General features: G+C 36.9%; 2 protein-coding genes across 4 annotated transcripts in view; both read left to right on the top strand.

Moving 5' to 3' along the window:
• LOC139964849 (uncharacterized) overlaps positions 1–12,503 on the top strand; it is a 28,351-nt gene extending 15,848 nt beyond the window's left edge. For all 3 annotated transcript variants that reach the window (XM_071966871.1, XM_071966870.1, XM_071966873.1), the window contains 10 exons: positions 4,133–4,531; positions 4,942–5,007; positions 5,665–6,063; positions 6,474–6,539; positions 7,197–7,595; positions 8,006–8,071; positions 9,145–9,210; positions 9,705–9,770; positions 10,735–10,791; positions 11,863–12,503. In XM_071966871.1, the coding sequence (XP_071822972.1) occupies positions 4,133–4,531; positions 4,942–5,007; positions 5,665–6,063; positions 6,474–6,539; positions 7,197–7,595; positions 8,006–8,071; positions 9,145–9,210; positions 9,705–9,770; positions 10,735–10,791; positions 11,863–12,134 (1,856 nt within the window). In that variant the 3' untranslated portion in view covers positions 12,135–12,503. The remainder of the gene's footprint in view (positions 1–4,132; positions 4,532–4,941; positions 5,008–5,664; positions 6,064–6,473; positions 6,540–7,196; positions 7,596–8,005; positions 8,072–9,144; positions 9,211–9,704; positions 9,771–10,734; positions 10,792–11,862) is intronic.
• Positions 12,504–13,882: 1,379 nt separating this feature from the next.
• Positions 13,883–17,382, top strand: LOC139964981 (perlucin-like protein). The gene is made up of 4 exons (XM_071967099.1): positions 13,883–14,744; positions 15,230–15,631; positions 16,802–16,867; positions 17,111–17,382. The coding sequence occupies exons 1-4, from the start codon at positions 14,684–14,686 to the stop codon at positions 17,380–17,382; spliced, it is 801 nt and encodes a 266-aa protein (XP_071823200.1). The 5' UTR covers positions 13,883–14,683.
• The last annotated feature ends 1,487 nt before the right edge of the window (positions 17,383–18,869 follow it).

Raw genomic sequence — 18,869 nt, 5'->3', positions numbered from 1 at the left:
AGACACTTAATTGTGGTTCTCCTTTTCACAGATACTTGTCTTAGATGCACAGGTAAGTTATCAGTGAGATCTATATAAGACACTTTATTGTGGTTCTCCTTTTCACAGATATTTGTCTTAGATGCACAGGTAAGTAATCAGTGAGATTTAAAAGACACTTTATTGTGGTTCTCCTTTTTACGGATATTTGTCTTAGATGCACAAGTAAATAATCAGTGAGACTTTTAAGACATTTCATTAATGTTTTTTTCTTCAATTTTCCAATATCATTTTACTTTGCACCAGTTAGCATTCCATTCTTGCTACATAAGACGGAATAATTCTGATAAATTTATAAACTGGATCATTTATGAATATCTCGTTTTAATGGCTTGTAATGATAAAGATGATATCTTATTTTGCATTGGAATTCTTGTTGGAGGGGCACAAACATTCTAACGAGGGGCACCAACATTTTAAGAGGGGCACAATACTCATGTCTTGTAAGTTGTATAGTGTTTGTACACATGATGATGGCACAGATGGGGTGACAGAGTAGTCTGTACGGGGGGGGGGGTCGAGGGGCACGGTCGTTCGTGGCGTGTGCCGCTAGAAGGCGGGGAAACCCACAGTCTGGGAAAACGTTAAAGTCAGGAGCATTTTTTCAAGTATATATTAGCAAAACCTTGCGTTTAGACCTAATTATAAATCTAATTTATAATTTAACTATGCCTCAGAATGCAGTTATTGTTTCTAGAGGAGGTCCCTTAAACATGTGAAAATGGAGATGGTACATTTTCTCCTCATTTATGAGGGAGGGGGGTGGGGTGCAACATCTGATAATTCATCATTTTATCTTATTAAGACAACATCACATATTGATCGGTATAAATGTGTTATTAAATTCGTGTTTTACTAAATCTTTTGTTAACAAATTTCTCCTAATAATAAAAGATCCAGTCATCACCAGAACACGCCGGGAATCCAAATGTCTTATTTGACTTTCACTTCATTGGCCAACAACTTGTCAGATTTATTTCTTGTTTGATTTGTTTACAAATTTGGAATTTCAATTTTTTTATAAAAAAGAGGCTTGCATGATTTTTTATTAACTTATAATATCTGCCAATCCGCAATCGATGCTCGATATAAGTACATTCATCTGTAAGTATACTTGTCATAACGGTAAGTATGTCACCCCACCAATCCGTCATTTTTCACCAAAGAGGGACTGAAATTAAGAAAGCAAACTATGAATCAGATCATACTGATATATAAACAACTCAACCTGATTTGGTTCGCGAAAAGTTTTTGTTATTTTCAGTATGAAATGCTAACATGAGCGATATGTGTGTAGAACATTACCTGGCTATTCTTATTCGCATTCCAATGTTCTTTCCGTTACATTAATGATCTTTTCATGTGTTTACTTTTATCATATCCACCTTGAAACACGTGATGGACACAACAATTCAATTCTTCGTACTTATTTTGAATCGAAAAATAAAATACAAATGTCATTGGAAAACGATCAGCTGAGATTAATACAATGAAAACATACTAGTATAATAGACAACAATACTACTTATAATACTACCATTAACATTGATTGTAATATACGCTTCATTAGAGCTACTGTACCGTTATTGGTATACGTGTTTGGCAAGCCAAAGGGGCCATAAAGGTCTTCGAAACTATCAATCGATTGAAGAGTATTCAATCATGTGACGAAGTTCGACATTGCGTAAGTCGTCGTGCCTATAGATGTATTACAAATATGCGCATTCCTGTACTACAACTGATTAATGTCTTAATATGATACAGTGGTGTAGGGTTAGCCATACGCCCCTCCCCCTCCCCCTCACCCTCCCCTCCCCAATCTAAACACAAAAGTCTTGCTTCTCCCCTGGCATAAGAACTTCATTGTTATGTACAACATTCTCTCTGTCGAAAAAAATACATTCTGTTGGTTGCTACAAGTTTCGAATATTATCGATCAAGTTAAATAAAAACATGTTTTTTTTCTTCTCGTTTCATTTCTGTACCTTTTGTATTAGTTTATTCAAACAAAACATTGATCCAAGTCTCCAATTGTGTTTTTCATTCGTAGACATGCAATTTAGTTCATGGTAACGATTTTATTTGGATATTTGCAAAAGAAACAAATAGTATTCCTTCAAACAGTTAAGTTTTAAGTATTGACCACCAACATGACTAAGTTATCATTGACTTAAATCTGAGCGTTCTCAATTTTTTATTCGAAAGAAACCAGAACTGATAAAGCATTGCCTTATGACCGTTTCAATGGGGTTTTCATATGAGCAAGTGTATTAAATAGTTATTGAGTGTGAGTATAACTTTAAGCCTTTATATGATTATGTTTTGCAACAAATGAAGCTTTATTGTTGATATGTTATGTCCAATAAGACAAAATGAGACAAGTATTGATTCTATAACGATTCCGGATTTCAAAATTTTACTTTCATAAAATATTAAATCTCTAATGCTCCTTTAATTATAAACGGCTGATGATGTCGGCTTATTAATGTTAATACAATTTTATTATAAATTATAATTACTCAACACAAACATTTTCCTGTTAGGTTTTCTCATATAAAATGAAAGTAGGACACGGAAAAGGTAAAGTAAACTTGTAAGTGGGTTTCAATAATCCTAAAGTGCGCTTTGAATAGCGACTTAATAAGTTCCCCAGGTTTCACAAACAATATGTAATTAATTCTTTGCAATTCCATTTTGGCTAAGTTGATCTGGCAATCAACACTCCATTGAATTTACAGAATATTAATACAGTATATTAGTATTTGCACTACATCAACCTTGTTGAGTAACAAATCAATTTGCCAATATCTTTTGGCATTAAATTTAAAAGTAAAATAAATAGAAATAATATATCATATCTATATTGAACGACCACAAGCCAAGGTAAATAATGCATCGCAACTCAAAAAACTAGTATCCTTGAGGTCTGTTCAAATTGATTAAACTCGATAATATGCAAAGTAGGCCTAAATAGGTCTATATCTATATGCCAGGATATTGCAAAATTCGACTTTCCATTCCGATTGCATTTATATATGAACCGAATTCAAGAAGTAGAAAAATGTTGATATGGTCGTAATTTTGAGATTAAAAGTAGAAATTTTGGTACAATGACAGGTTGCAATTTTCCTATCACATTTCAAGCAAAAGCTAAAATTTCGAGGTGCGAATCTAATTTCGAAGAATTATAGTCGAAACTTTGACGCAAAACCCATTCTTATTTTAGATAAACTGTTGATAATGTTCTATGTTAATGTTAGACCAACACTGCTCCCACTATGTTACTGTTAGAAGCTTCTCATTGATACCTCACACTTCTCCCACTATGTTACTGTTAGAAGCTTCTCCTCGATGCCCCACACAGCTCCCACTATATTACTGTTAGCAGCTTCTCCTCGATACCTCACACTTCTCCCACTATGTTACTGTTAGCAGCTTCTCCTTGATACCTCACACTTCTCCCACTATGTTACTGTTAGCAGCTTCTCCTCGATACCCCACACTGCTCCCAGTGTGTTACTGTAACAGCTTATCCTGGACACCCGACACTGCTCCCACTATGTTACTCTTAGCAGCTTCTCCTCGATTCCCCACACTGCTCCCACTATCTTACTGTGAGCAGCTTCTCCTCGATACCTCACACTGCTCCCACTATGCTACTCTTAGCAGCTTCTCCTCGATTCCCCACACTGCTCCCACTATCTTACTGTGAGCAGCTTCTCCTCGATACCTCACACTGCTCCCACTTTCTTACTGTGAGCAGCTTCTCCTCGATACCTCACACTGCTCCCAATGTGTTACTGTTAGCATCATCTCCTCGATACCCCACACTGCTCCCAATGTGTTACTGTAACAGCTTCTCCTCGATACCCCATTGTTCACACATTGCTCACACTTTTTGATAACTTCTTGCGCAACTGCTAAGATTATTCCTTTAAGTGTTCCATAGATACAAACAAAACATTTCTTTTTATTTAACAGATCTGTTAAATTAAATTTTTCGTGGTAGATAGTTCTCGGTACACGTATCTTTATATCCATATATTCTGCGCCATATTTACTGAATTTTCTCTTTATCTGACCGTTTCCATAGTTACAGGATGTCCAACTGGATTTGACTATGAGTTTCTATCCTCTTGTTATGATATCGTTACCTGGCCTCCATTGGATCGTGCTGAATCTCGAGCAGTATGTGAATCAAATTCATCACATCTCGTGTTTATAGAATCAGAAGCAGAACAGATTTATTTAAATCAAACATACAACAGCAGTTATCAATATTGGTTGGGTGCAAACGGCCTCGAGGACGAAATCCAAACGTGGGACGATGGATCTGTAATGGAGTACAAACATTTTGGTACTCATAACTACACATTTGATGAGGACACCGGATGCTATAGAATTGCAGCAGACGTAGGCCTTGGCGAATATGACGTTTGGTATGACGCACCATGTAGTAGAAATTACTCTTACATTTGTGAATTTGAATTAGGTAAGTAATACTCTAGCCTGCAATCAACGTCGGTCGATAACTATTTACATGGGTAGTCTAATCTAAAGTAGCTCTCACATCATTTTTATAAGTTTAAATTGCATAAATGAATATCTCGTCCAACTAGCCCAATGATTTAATACATGTTCGATAGCACTCCGTGGACCAAATATATGCACGTGGCGGTGGTTGTTCCATAGTTACCATAACCCACATTAAAACATTTCGTCTGAAAGCAAACAACGGTTGAAAGCAGTTAAGTAGATTCATAAAAAGCTTATAGAAATGTTTCAACATCTTCTCTATCTGTGTATTATATTTCTTTCACGTTTCTTTGTTTTGATCTAAAACCATCTGAAACTGTTTATTCCACTTTACTTTTTATAATGGACATTACTGTTTCTTCGCAGATCCGGTTATACTGACGACTACAGTAGCAACTTCAACAACTGAGGAAAGGTTAACGTCGACATCAGGTAAAAGCTGTACAACTTAATGTAGGATCAGTATTTGTCCAGAAAAAAAAGAGAGAGAAAAAAGCAGATTAGAAACCTGAATAGTCCCATTCTGCGATAAACAAAAAAAAAACACATGCAGAAGTTTACTTGTGACTATTTATTTCAATTTTACAAGTGCTTTGATCAACCGAGAAGGGCATGGGAGTCCAGGGCTACAGCCGCAGGGTCGGGATCAATGTCGAAGTGCGGGATAGGCAAGGGCAACCTCACACTGCTCCCGCTATGCTACTCTTAGCAGCTTCTCCTCGATTCCCCACAGTGCTCCCACTATCTTACTGTGAGCAGCTTCTCCTCGATACCTCACACTGCTCCCACTATGTTACTGTTAGCATCATTTCCTCGATACCCCACACTGCTCCCAATGTGTTACTGTAACAGCTTCTCCTCGATACCCCATTGTTCACACATTGCTCACACTTTTTGATAACTTCTTGCGCAACTGCTAAGATTATTCCTTTAAGTGTTCCATAGATACAAACAAAATATTTCTTTTTATTTAACAGATCTGTTAAATTAAATTTTTCGTGGTAGATAGTTCTCGGTACCCGTATCTTTATATCCATATATTCTGCGCCATATTTACTGAATTTTCTCTTTATCTGACCGTTTCCATAGTTACAGGATGTCCAACTGGATTTGACTATGAGTTTCTATCCTCTTGTTATGATATCGTTACCTGGCCTCCATTGGATCGTGCTGAATCTCGAGCAGTATGTGAATCAAATTCATCACATCTCGTGTTTATAGAATCAGAAGCAGAACAGATTTATTTAAATCAAACATACAACAGCAGTTATCAATATTGGTTGGGTGCAAACGGCCTCGAGGACGAAATCCAAACGTGGGACGATGGATCTGTAATGGAGTACAAACATTTTGGTACTCATAACTACACATTTGATGAGGACACCGGATGCTATAGAATTGCAGCAGACGTAGGCCTTGGCGAATATGACGTTTGGTATGACGCACCATGTAGTAGAAATTACTCTTACATTTGTGAATTTGAATTAGGTAAGTAATACTCTAGCCTGCAATCAACGTCGGTCGGTAACTATTTACATGGGTAGTCTAATCTAAAGTAGCTCTCACATCATTTTTATAAGTTTAAATTGCATAAATGAATATCTCGTCCAACTAGCCCAATGATTTAATACATGTTCGATAGCACTCCGTGGACCAAATATATGCACGTGGCGGTGGTTGTTCCATAGTTACCATAACCCACATTAAAACATTTCGTCTGAAAGCAAACAACGGTTGAAAGCAGTTAAGTAGATTCATAAAAAGCTTATAGAAATGTTTCAACATCTTCTCTATCTGTGTATTATATTTCTTTCACGTTTCTTTGTTTTGATCTAAAACCATCTGAAACTGTTTATTCCACTTTACTTTTTATAATGGACATTACTGTTTCTTCGCAGATCCGGTTATACTGACGACTACAGTAGCAACTTCAACAACTGAGGAAAGGTTAACGTCGACATCAGGTAAAAGCTGTACAACTTAATGTAGGATCAGTATTTGTCCAGAAAAAAAAGAGAGAGAAAAAAGCAGATTAGAAACCTGAATAGTCCCATTCTGCGATAAACAAAAAAAAAACACATGCAGAAGTTTACTTGTGACTATTTATTTCAATTTTACAAGTGCTTTGATCAACCGAGAAGGGCATGGGAGTCCAGGGCTACAGCCGCGGGGTCGGGATCAATGTCGAAGTGCGGGATAGGCAAGGGCAACCTCACACTGCTCCCGCTATGCTACTCTTAGCAGCTTCTCCTCGATTCCCCACAGTGCTCCCACTATCTTACTGTGAGCAGCTTCTCCTCGATACCTCACACTGCTCCCACTATGTTACTGTTAGCATCATTTCCTCGATACCCCACACTGCTCCCAATGTGTTACTGTAACAGCTTCTCCTCGATACCCCATTGTTCACACATTGCTCACACTTTTTGATAACTTCTTGCGCAACTGCTAAGATTATTCCTTTAAGTGTTCCATAGATACAAACAAAATATTTCTTTTTATTTAACAGATCTGTTAAATTAAATTTTTCGTGGTAGATAGTTCTCGGTACCCGTATCTTTATATCCATATATTCTGCGCCATATTTACTGAATTTTCTCTTTATCTGACCGTTTCCATAGTTACAGGATGTCCAACTGGATTTGACTATGAGTTTCTATCCTCTTGTTATGATATCGTTACCTGGCCTCCATTGGATCGTGCTGAATCTCGAGCAGTATGTGAATCAAATTCATCACATCTCGTGTTTATAGAATCAGAAGCAGAACAGATTTATTTAAATCAAACATACAACAGCAGTTATCAATATTGGTTGGGTGCAAACGGCCTCGAGGACGAAATCCAAACGTGGGACGATGGGTCTGTAATGGAGTACAAACATTTTGGTACTCATAACTACACATTTGATGAGGACACCGGATGCTATAGAATTGCAGCAGACGTAGGCCTTGGCGAATATGACGTTTGGTATGACGCACCATGTAGTAGAAATTACTCTTACATTTGTGAATTTGAATTAGGTAAGTAATACTCTAGCCTGCAATCAACGTCGGTCGGTAACTATTTACATGGGTAGTCTAATCTAAAGTAGTTCTCACATCATTTTTATAAGTTTAAATTGCATAAGTGAATATCTCGTCCAACTAGCCCAATGATTTAATACATGTTCCATAGCACTCCGTGGACCAAATATATGCACGTGGCGGTGGTTGTTCCATAGTTACCATAACCCACATTAAAACATTTCGTCTGAAAGCAAACAACGGTTGAAAGCAGTTAAGTAGATTCATAAAAAGCTTATAGAAATGTTTCAACATCTTCTCTATCTGTGTATTATATTTCTTTCACGTTTCTTTGTTTTGATCTAAAACCATCTGAAACTGTTTATTCCACTTTACTTTTTATAATGGACATTACTGTTTCTTCGCAGATCCGGTTATACTGACGACTACAGTAGCAACCTCAACAACTGAGGAAAGGTTAACGTCGACATCAGGTAAAAGCTGTACAACTTAACGTGGGATCAGTATTTGTCCAGAAAAAAAAGAGAGAGAAAAAAGCAGAATAGAAACCTGAATAGTCCCATTCTGCGAAAAACAAAAAAAAAACACATGCAGAAGTTTACTTGTGACTATTTATTTCAATTTTACAAGTGCTTTGATCAACCGAGAAGGGCATGGGAGTCCAGGGCTACAGCCGCGGGGTCGGGATCAATGTCGAAGTGCGGGATAGGCAAGGGCAACCCCACACTGCTCCCGCTATGCTACTCTTAGCAGCTTCTCCTCGATTCCCCACACTGCTCCCACTATCTTACTGTGAGCAGCTTCTCCTCGATACCTCACACTGCTCCCACTATCTTACTGTTAGCATCATCTCATCGATACCCCACACTGCTCCCAATGTGTTACTGTAACAGCTTCTCCTCGATACCCCATTGTTCACACATTGCTCACACTTTTTGATAACTTCTTGCGCAACTGCTAAGATTATTCCTTTAAGTGTTCCATAGATACAAACAAAACATTTCTTTTTATTTAACAGATCTGTTAAATTAAATTTTTCGTGGTAGATAGTTCTCGGTACCCGTATCTTTATATCCATATATTCTGCGCCATATTTACTGAATTTTCTCTTTATCTGACCGTTTCCATAGTTACAGGATGTCCAACTGGATTTGATAATAATTAATGATTTGGTAATAATAATGCATCTGGTCATGGGTTTCGTCCACCAGAAAATGAATTTAATAATAATTTAAGAAGACTTTCCATGAGAGTACTTGCTGACATAATTGTCTCAGGGCTTTGATTATGATGACGTCATCTGTTTTAATTAATTTACTCGTGTGATGTAGCTTTCGACAAACGTGCAATTAAGTTGCTACAATGATATTCATATGAAACAGAATCTTTGGTACAAACAGATGAACAAACGATCAGACAGAAATCAGTATGCCAAACGTCATATGTTATAGACGTAACTATGGTTACGTAGAATAATGAAATCAATTATTACCCACCATTACCAAGACACAATATCTTGACATTTCTATTATTTGCATTTTCCCAGAACCGGTCCTACAGGCGACAACTGTTAGCGTTTCGTTAACCACGGAAAGCCTGCCCTCTACTTTAGGTACGTAATAAATATTAGGCTGACCAGTGCATGTCATCTTAATGGCAAAGTGGTCCCCCATGTTGAATCACTTTATACGGTTGCCTCTCCTCCGATGACCTCAACCAATGACCTCAACCAATGATCCTAACCTATGACCTCAATAGGACATCGACAAAAGGAGTCATAACCATATACCCCACCCACCCTGCATTCATACTTGAAAATTGATATTTCAATATCGCCTGTGAGTATAGTTTGATGGACCAGGTTCAACTGTCATGAATCGTATTCTTAATTATACTAAAGCTTATATTTTAGTAGTAATAGACACATTCCATTCTTTTTATTATCCTTTCGCCGTTTCCATAGCTACATGTTGGTCTGTTAGATATTAATTATATCTTCTCTATCTGTGTATTATATTTCCTTCGCGTTTGTTTGTTTTGATCTAAAACATCTGAAACTGCTTATTCCACTTTACTTTTTATGATGGACATTACGGTTTTTCGCAGATCCGGTTATACTGACGACTACAATAGCAACCTCAACAACTGAGGAAAGATTAACGTCGACATCAGGTAAAAGCTGTTCAACTTATTTATCCATTACAAACCAAATCGAAGATTTTTTGATAAATAAATCTCTTCTTAGGGAAGCATACAACACGTAGAAATTAATGTGGGATCAGTATTTGTCAGAATAAAAGAAAAAGAATCAGATTCCATCCACCAAAAACATTCTTCATACGCCCACGAATGTATCATGAATTTATGAATCTTCTGGCTTTATCCTCTGCGCTTCTGACTATGATCACGTCATCTTTGTAAATCAATTTGCATAAAGTCGACAAACGTGTAGAAAGGTGCTAAAATGATAATAATATATACAGAAGAGAACTTTGGAAACATAAAAATAGACAAACAGACGGAAATATGGTGATTGAAATTTTGTAAATACAATGAGGGACATAAACATTTATAAACATTGCACAGAACAGTGCATGCTATCTAAATGATAAGAGGGTCTCCAAGACTCCAATGTGGCCCATTTTCCATATCCCTTCCACTCTACCAATGACCATTACGATTTCCTTTGTTATAATGTCATCATTGTTCAAGAGGACAACAAAAAACACGGTTCAATTCATATTTTGAAATTGATAATATGCACCTGTCATTTTTTAATATAGTGAAGTAATATCTTTAACTTGAGCAAGCCCGTTATAAACTCACAACTATTAGGGTTCCCATTGCGCATGATAATACAGCTTTGTAAATTACATTTATCTTTCAAAGTAACTGTATATCGATTAAATATCAGTTGTGCCAAAAACTTAGAAGCATACAAATGAACAACAAAACAATATTTTGCATTATCAGATTGGACGTTAGTATATCATTTTTGTTCAAATTTTACTTAGAAATATCGTCGCAAATTACTCATTGTGCCTACAAGTGATTTAAATTCATTTGTGAGGTTCCATTAGAATTGATTTCTCATGAGTATTTTCATTCTTTCTTTCTTGCTCATATCCATTCTCAGAAACGACGACCTCTGACGTCATTTCCACAGACGAAAGTTCTACAATGGGACTGCCAGGTAAGTGTTGTTCCATTTTTTGTTGATATAATATCTCTTAAAAGCAAATACAGTAAATTCTTCAAGATTCCCTTCTGTACACATTATCTTCGAACAAAATTGTTGCATTCAGTTCTACCAGATTATATTACCATGAGTAATTGGTACTGAAATGGGAATTTGCACAGATTAAGTATTAACAATTCAAAGTGACAATATACTGTATCATGATAGCACATATAGTGGTATACTCCTATAAGAGTCTATATCAATCCGCCCGAATGTTCTCCTATCTCAGGAAAAGTGCCAAAATATAGTAGTAACATTTTGATATGTTATCTTGGATCTGCATGGATCTTGCTTGTTGAAGAGCATGAATGGAAGTACATGTGGTGCAATAATTGAGTCAATTGAGACAATTTAAGACCCCTTTATGCCTCCCAGGGGCAGCGAACGAAAATTATACACAACTGAGGGAAGAGGTTTGTTTACAAGTGACGAAAACTTCGTGCTCTCATAGCAAAAAAATCTGCACTGTCATGATACCAAAAATTGATGGTTCCATGAAAGACCAACTTGTCAGCTATCGAGTGATGGGTAGCGGTTAGCTAGGGAGAACTTCTATCTAGATTAAGAGAGCAAATTACATTTATGATTTAATATGTAAGTCAATTGGGGATTTTAATAAGACGTACCCTATAAGACCATTGTGCTGGTAGAGTTTTTTCCGTATGGAACATCATAGCTTACCTCCAGCTGAGTGCAAGATATTTGATAAAGTCATAAGTCGTGGTGAGAAGGTGATAAATAGATGGGCCTTGTTAGGAATTATCATGGAATTATATAAATTACATGAAAGAGAAGTAGGAAGACGTTATACTCGTTACTGGTATAAAAGGAGTACAATGCCTTCCCCTCCCCCCCCACGCCCCCCCCACTCCCTCTTCTTGCTGATACTGCATGAAGACAAAGACATTTGAATAGTTGCTTACAGTTATCACTGAATTGTCAAGAAATGGTTTCAAACTTTGTCTGTTTCTTTTTTAATTGGCATGAGGAACGAATACATTTTTTTACTTTTTTTTTTTACAGGGATCGACGTTGGGTTAGTTTTCGGGTTACCTTCTCTCGGATTGACCATATCAGCTAAAAGCAGTGTTTTGAAATCATCTCGAACATTCAGTTCCACCCAGTGCGCTCACGAATGCTTGCAACAAAGTTGTTCTGCGATATCTTATGATATTATGACGAATACTTGTCAAATGGCACTACCAAACAAAGAGGTACTTCACGGAGAGAACGTTCGTACATTAAGTCGTGTATTTACATGTAAAAAACTAGGAGATTACACAGTATGTGTTTAATACGTCCAATTTTTGTTAAAACAACATCTGAGCATATAGCCGCACGTCCAAGTCATTTCTCATACTTTCCTCGGACGATTCGAAGTCATCGGATTATGGAACGCCGAAAGGACAATGTATTATGTTGTTTATCGGATATCTCGAATGTTGAAGGTAAAGTTTCATAAGACTCTCGGACACAGTTCTTACAGCGTATATACGTGAATATATCTTCCGATATATAATGCATACGAGAGGACTCCTTCGGGCACACTTCGATTGCATAAAATTAGCATATATATCCTCGACAAAAATTTGTCATGACGTCACAATATTTATATTCAAAGTATAATCAGACAAGACATGTGTCTGCTGGTGGCAAGTCCGTAAAAGGGGACTTTCTATGGATAAAAATAAATAAACGAAGTGTGGACTATGCAGCAACGAATTTGTACCACAGCATAGCATACGGATTTATATATGTTATGTTATACAGACCTATTTGTGTCGCTGTCACTGAAATATAGTTATGTTCATTCTGATTTGATATTTCAAAAATTGCTTTAACCACTTCCAATGTCATTAATTATGCATATGTTAGGCTGTTTAGTACCAAGTGGATACGCCAATGATAATGACGACATTCCCGATAATGACGATCATGATGACGACGATGACGACAGTAGCCGACAGTTATACCGATGACAACGTTAACGATGACCACAGATCATATCGATACTATTGATTACTATGCCAGCGATGACGACATGCACAGTAATCAGCAGTATCGATAGAACGATCGTTACCGTTGTCATGGGTATAACTGTCTTCATCATGATCGCCACATTACCGTTAATGACTATCATACTGTCGATGATATATATTATATATAAATTTCCTCTTGAATTAATAAATTGTACATTAAATAAAAAGAACAATGACGTGCTAGTATTATCTAACGTACTGATTCCATACAGTGCCACATCCCTCCCTTATCTCCACACCCCTCCCTTACCTCCCATGCATCTTGTACCTCCCATCCCTCCCTTATTCTCCCATCTACCTCGTACCTTCACATCCTTCCCTTATCTCTACACCCCTCCCTAACCGCCCCATCCATTTAAAGAAATAACAAAAAAGGTTATATTTCGGCTTTATGAGGTCAACCATAGATATACGTTTTTTTTTCAATTACTATTATTGATTTCCATTGCTCGGAAGTAAGAATTGCAAATCCAAATATCGATTTATAAAGGTATATGTCATTTACATATTCGATATGAAGTATATTCATTACTTGGAAGTATAGAAAAATAAAGGAACCATAAAACGGTAAAATAAATTGATTTACCTGTTGTAGGTCGTTTTACAAGCTTATTAGATTCATCGAGTGGCTATTCCCAATTTGACGAACTAACTCTAATCAATTGAACAAACATTCCTCCATTTATACGTTTTAAGTGTATTTGTTTTTACAACAAAAATCTATAGAATAACCTAAAATTTCGCTAAAAATATTTGCCAAACTTTGCCAGTGACGTACATATCTCATATAGTATGCTTAATCATGTGTGTACGGTAATTTAATATGGAGGATATTTTCCTGTATGCATCGTTCGAAAAATATGATCCCGAATAGTTTGCCTCAAAATATACACATTACTTTGAAGAAATGTCAAGACATTTTTAGATCACCACAAACTTTGGCTGAAGTATATAAGTATGTGATGCCAAAAAACAGTCAATTTATTCAGTGGCGTGTGGTGAACATGAGCATGTGAATGTTAAATAATTCACAACATTTACAGCAAAACTTTCACAACCAGTCATCGTTGTAACATTAAAGACTATTGTATAGGTCTGCATATTTCAATGATAACTTAGCACAACAAAGTGCAGACTAAAATATTGTCAGTCTTATACAAGTGAAATACCTGCATATATCACAGTGGGCTGAGATCTTGAATATTGCAGACTACAAAAAGATTGAGATTTGTAAGTCGACAGTTGTTTGTGCGGATATTTGGTAACCTGAAGGAACTATCACATGTATGTATACCGGTACGCATAGTCTTACATGTGCAGACTAAAATTGAAGATACATTGATATGAAATGTGTCAAGTAAAAGAAATGTTTTCATATTTTTGGTTGGACTTGAACCAGAGAAAACATTGAAGGATGAGACCATTACGCAATTCAAATTCATTCTGGACTCATTTACATTAGCCGTGTTTCATTCTGGACTAATTTACATTACATGTATCATTGTACATGTCCGTTGTGTTATTACTTGAGAAATTGGATGATTTTGATACTTTTACCACCCAGTGATATTTGATTATTAACATCCAGGGATAAATACCATTTCATTAAAACCCCGCAAAATAAACTTGATAAAACAAATCCAAACAATAGATGCTATGAGAAATTCTTCCTGGAAGTTTCTTTCTCTGTTATGCATATACATAAAGCAGATACATTAACATCCCAACTGGGTTTACTTGTCATTTAGTGATTTTATCGATCTCTTGGAAACATTTGAACACTAACGATAACAGAACCCGCTAATATGGACGTCCAGTTTGAATTGCTGATTTGGTCAGCTTGCTTCTACATTACTCTGCCAATAGGTAAGTAACTTCCAGCTTCTATCTCTTGTAGTATTATTGTGTGTTGTGTTTTCTGTGTTAGGAACACGTACTTTGTTGCTGTCATCTATTTCAAATCTCAAAGGCTATCATTGGCGCCCTCCCACACCCCCACACCCCATACCCCACACCCCCACCTCCAAGTATAGCATTATAAAAACTTGATAGAATTTTCAAACGATGCTTCCCCTGGAAGATCTGGGACTTCAATTTTTTCCCAAACGTTGGGCGTGTAAATTAAGAAGACACTTTTTAACCTATGTTATTCTTTTGTTTAATATTTGCACAACATTGACGTTCTTGAACGTTTAAAATCGTTGTTCTACTTCATATAAAAAGAACCAATGGAAATAAAGAGTAAATACCGTCTATCGAGAGGACGCTCTCTACTTTTAAATAACAAGACCAAACAATGAACTAATAACACCAGATATTCTCCTTTCGACACTTTCCTTTTTGTATTCTAGAATGTCCCGATGGATTTGAATCTTACAATTATGATTGCTCTTGTTACAATATCGTGACATCGCCAGAAGCATCACGTCCAGATGCAGATAAAACTTGTGAATCAGAAGCATCTCATCTCGTAAAGATTGAGACACGAGAAGAGATGACTTGGTTGGCTGGAGTCTATGATTTGGACTCTCAGTACTGGTGTGGGGCGAACGGACTCAAAGAAGAGTCCAAAACTTGGATGGATGGCACACCTATTACCTTCGAGGGCGGATTCGGTGATCACGACTATACCTATGATGATGAAAGCGGATGTTATAGGATTGTACCAGCTGGTGTTATAACAGATGCTGAACCTAACACTTGGCATGATTCAAAGTGTAATAGAGAATATGGGTACATTTGTGAATATGAAGGTAAAAAAATTGCCGAAAAAATTGCCTTGCCGATATATAAGTTACTTAAATGGGCGCATATATGTATCTACCCCTCCCCTTCCCCCTCGTTGAAGTGGTCGAGCATCCGGATCTGTTATATTGTTCTTCATGTGTTAATTTGGATAGAGATTCCACCTAGTTTTAAATTGCATCTTTGTTACACGATGTGAAACAAAATGTGTTAAAGTTTATATCACGTTGACCTAAGTAGTGACCACTAGTATATCCATTCTTTATCTTTTCCCATCTTGCCCCAAATCGCGTGCCGCGCTCTGCAAAAGTTAACTTTCCGTTCCTCGAAAATGACACAAAAAACAGACAGTAATGAAACGTGATACTTTGTTATCTTTTATCTAGACCTGGGATGTCCATCGCTGTTATGCCACTGTGTTGTGGGTATTGACCGTAGATGTATGTATTGACTGTACACTAGTGTCTAATTACCGACGGTAGCAAGCTGTGTGTGTATTTTCTGGGATCGATGGTCGTGTCTAACACTTCTGTTACACCTCATTCGAAACTAGGTCAGATTACCGGCATGAGATGTTTCTTTGTGCGCGAGTCTTCACACCCTTTAAATAGTTACAGTCTTAATAACCCATAATCCATTATATCTCGTCGGTCTAAACATCTTATCTTCATTATACTTTTGAGTAAAAAATATTCACATAATCACGATGATGTACTTCTTGTGCCAAAATTTGCGATTGCAAAATTCAAACCAAAGCAAAAATGTCCAGTTTTTGTTATTGTTATGGACGACGAGATGAAAACACTAATCGGACGAATGCTTTCATCTCGACCAAAACAATGAGAAAAAACGAGAAATTTTGTTTGGGTTTTGGATATTTCATTTGCTAGTTCTCTGTGAATGGACCGAATATCTTTCTGGGGAAAGTACAACGTCTGAATCTGTGTGGTTATTTACTATAGTACCAAAAGGATTGTAGAGTGAGGGATCGGTTAGTTGAATGTCTACAATGGAATGCATAATGGCGCTTTAAAGGTCTGCGGAAAATTGATCAACAACATTGTCCTTTTTGTTGTAATGGTTAAAGGATACAAAAATATAATGGTGCAAAAGTTAAGTAATATAGACATTTTATAGAGTTCTACTTCTATTTTCACGGTTGTATATCATTTTTACAGACGAAATGTGTCTGAGAGCCATGGAGACCACATCACCGGAAATAGTCACCATAGAAACCACTTCAAGTAAGTTTAAGAGTACAAATCGATCAGATAAACATAAAAGAGAACATTTCTCTTGTTAATTTCATCATTTGTTATTATTCACTTGGGTTTTCAACTAAGCTATACTATTGCAGTGACATTATGACGTATGTCTTACCAATCTTTGTGATTCACTGACCTTAAGCTATAACTTTATTTAACTCTGGAACATTAAGTACTTTGAAACAAGTTCATTATTGTCTTCTTCTCATTTCTAACTTTTAGGAAGTCATCTGGGATACCCTTTTAATATATCGAGTGTTGCAGCGTCAATAGTGGAGGGCAGTAGACGAGTATCTGTTCCAGGATTTTTTACCAAATCTAAATGTATAATGAAGTGTACCAAGGTACAATGTCAAGCCGTTTTCTACAGTACAAAAACAAGACGTTGTCAGATGGCAATGCTTGACGAAATGCCGCAGAAAAATGAAGCAATTAATAGGTTCCAGAGAACTTTCGTTTGCGAATATCATGTCGGTAACGTTGTCTGCTTCTAAAGAAACAAACACTGGATAATCCACATGATATGTGCGGTGAAGGAATGCCGATTTCTATGGAACGCGAAAAGGGAACTTTAGTTTGTTGCTTATACTAAGTTTGTTGTTGTCTAAACGTTACTGCTGTTTTACCATGTTTCTGTTGAAGCTCACGTTGATGTCTAAACACACGTTTCCCGATCGACACTAATTACGTTTATTGTATGACCTACTTTTACTAGTGTATAGTTGTAAAGATGAGATCGTATCACTGCCTGTACTTTGTGAATGCTCCACACAATATATAGGGCAGATGCCATCCAGTGCCCTAGCTTCGCTGTTTTAAAGGGGCGGTCCATTCAGCCCCTCATTTCGCCCGCCCTGCCAGGCCCTTTCAACCGCCCTTGTACTTCCCTCCTCGCCAACTCCGTAGTTGCTCTATGCTTTGACCTTGCAGCGATTTCACCAACGACCAACTCTCCAAATATGCCCGTACCTGCAGTGATGTCGTAAATTCCCGCAGTTCATTAAGCCTGTTCGAACTTCGGAGTTTCAACTGCACATGCGCAAATCTTGAAAATCGTACCTACAACGCATAGTCAAAACTCGAAGTGTATCCTAGAAGATTTGTTTCTTTCATAGAATGTAAGCGGTCTTATTGGTCTAAAAACTCGTAACAATGCTCAGCGAGGTTTGTGTATATTCCATTTACCCCACACTCCCTGTCACATATCGAAACTCCGAACTGGATTGGTGTTACGAATGAACTTGCTTGGCGGGTTTAGTAAATTAGTTCAGTGAGTGTATTGCATACGTACTTCAATATTGTGCCCTTCACGAAGCGCAGACTACTTCCAACCATAGCAACTGATCCAACATTTACCCTGATGCTTTGCAGTATTTGGAAACAACCAGCTCCACGAAAAATATAGTATGTATATTACTTTTTACGCAATGTCGACTAAATATCTCAAAATTCAGTGACTACTTTTGACGATGTATGAAATACAGTAGCTTATACACACGAACGTTGCACCAACATCACGACTGAAGCACGTGGTCAAAGGGACCGCGAAATTTTACGCAAGTTTGCAACGAAGAAATTACTGTGTTATGAATGCACATTTCACATTAGCCACTCTCAATACGGAGAGAACAAACATACTGTGAGCTGAAAAGTCCTTTTCAGTATCAGAGATGTAAGCTTCCCAAAAAATTTATAGATTATCTCAACTCATAACATTTTGTGATCAAAACAAGGATTCAAATATTACGTTAACAATATCGTTAACAACGTCCTGATTTGTAGTAACTATCATGTAAATAAGTTAACAAACGTGATTTTGTTCGACAAATCAGGTTTTTGCTACATATCACGTTGTAAACGAAATTAACATGGTTGTTGCTACAAATCAGGACGTTAACGATTTTGTTCCCTTTTCGCGTTCCATAATTAAACCATCATACTTTGTGTTCATTGAGCACCAAAGATGCAAGAATGTTTACAG

The sequence above is a fragment of the Apostichopus japonicus genome, chromosome 23 (assembly GCF_037975245.1).
Source record: "Apostichopus japonicus isolate 1M-3 chromosome 23, ASM3797524v1, whole genome shotgun sequence".
Lineage (NCBI taxonomy): Eukaryota > Metazoa > Echinodermata > Holothuroidea > Aspidochirotida > Stichopodidae > Apostichopus > Apostichopus japonicus.
This window is presented reverse-complemented; position numbering and strand designations above follow the sequence as displayed.

Coding starts and splice junctions, on each gene's coding strand:
- LOC139964981 (XM_071967099.1), top strand. CDS start 14,684: ATGGACGTCCAGTTTGAATTGCTGATTTGGTCAGCTTGCTTCTACATT. Junction 14,745..15,229: donor CTACATTACTCTGCCAATAG/GTAAGTAACTTC, acceptor TTTGTATTCTAG/AATGTCCCGATGGATTTGAA. Junction 16,868..17,110: donor CACCATAGAAACCACTTCAA/GTAAGTTTAAGA, acceptor TCTAACTTTTAG/GAAGTCATCTGGGATACCCT.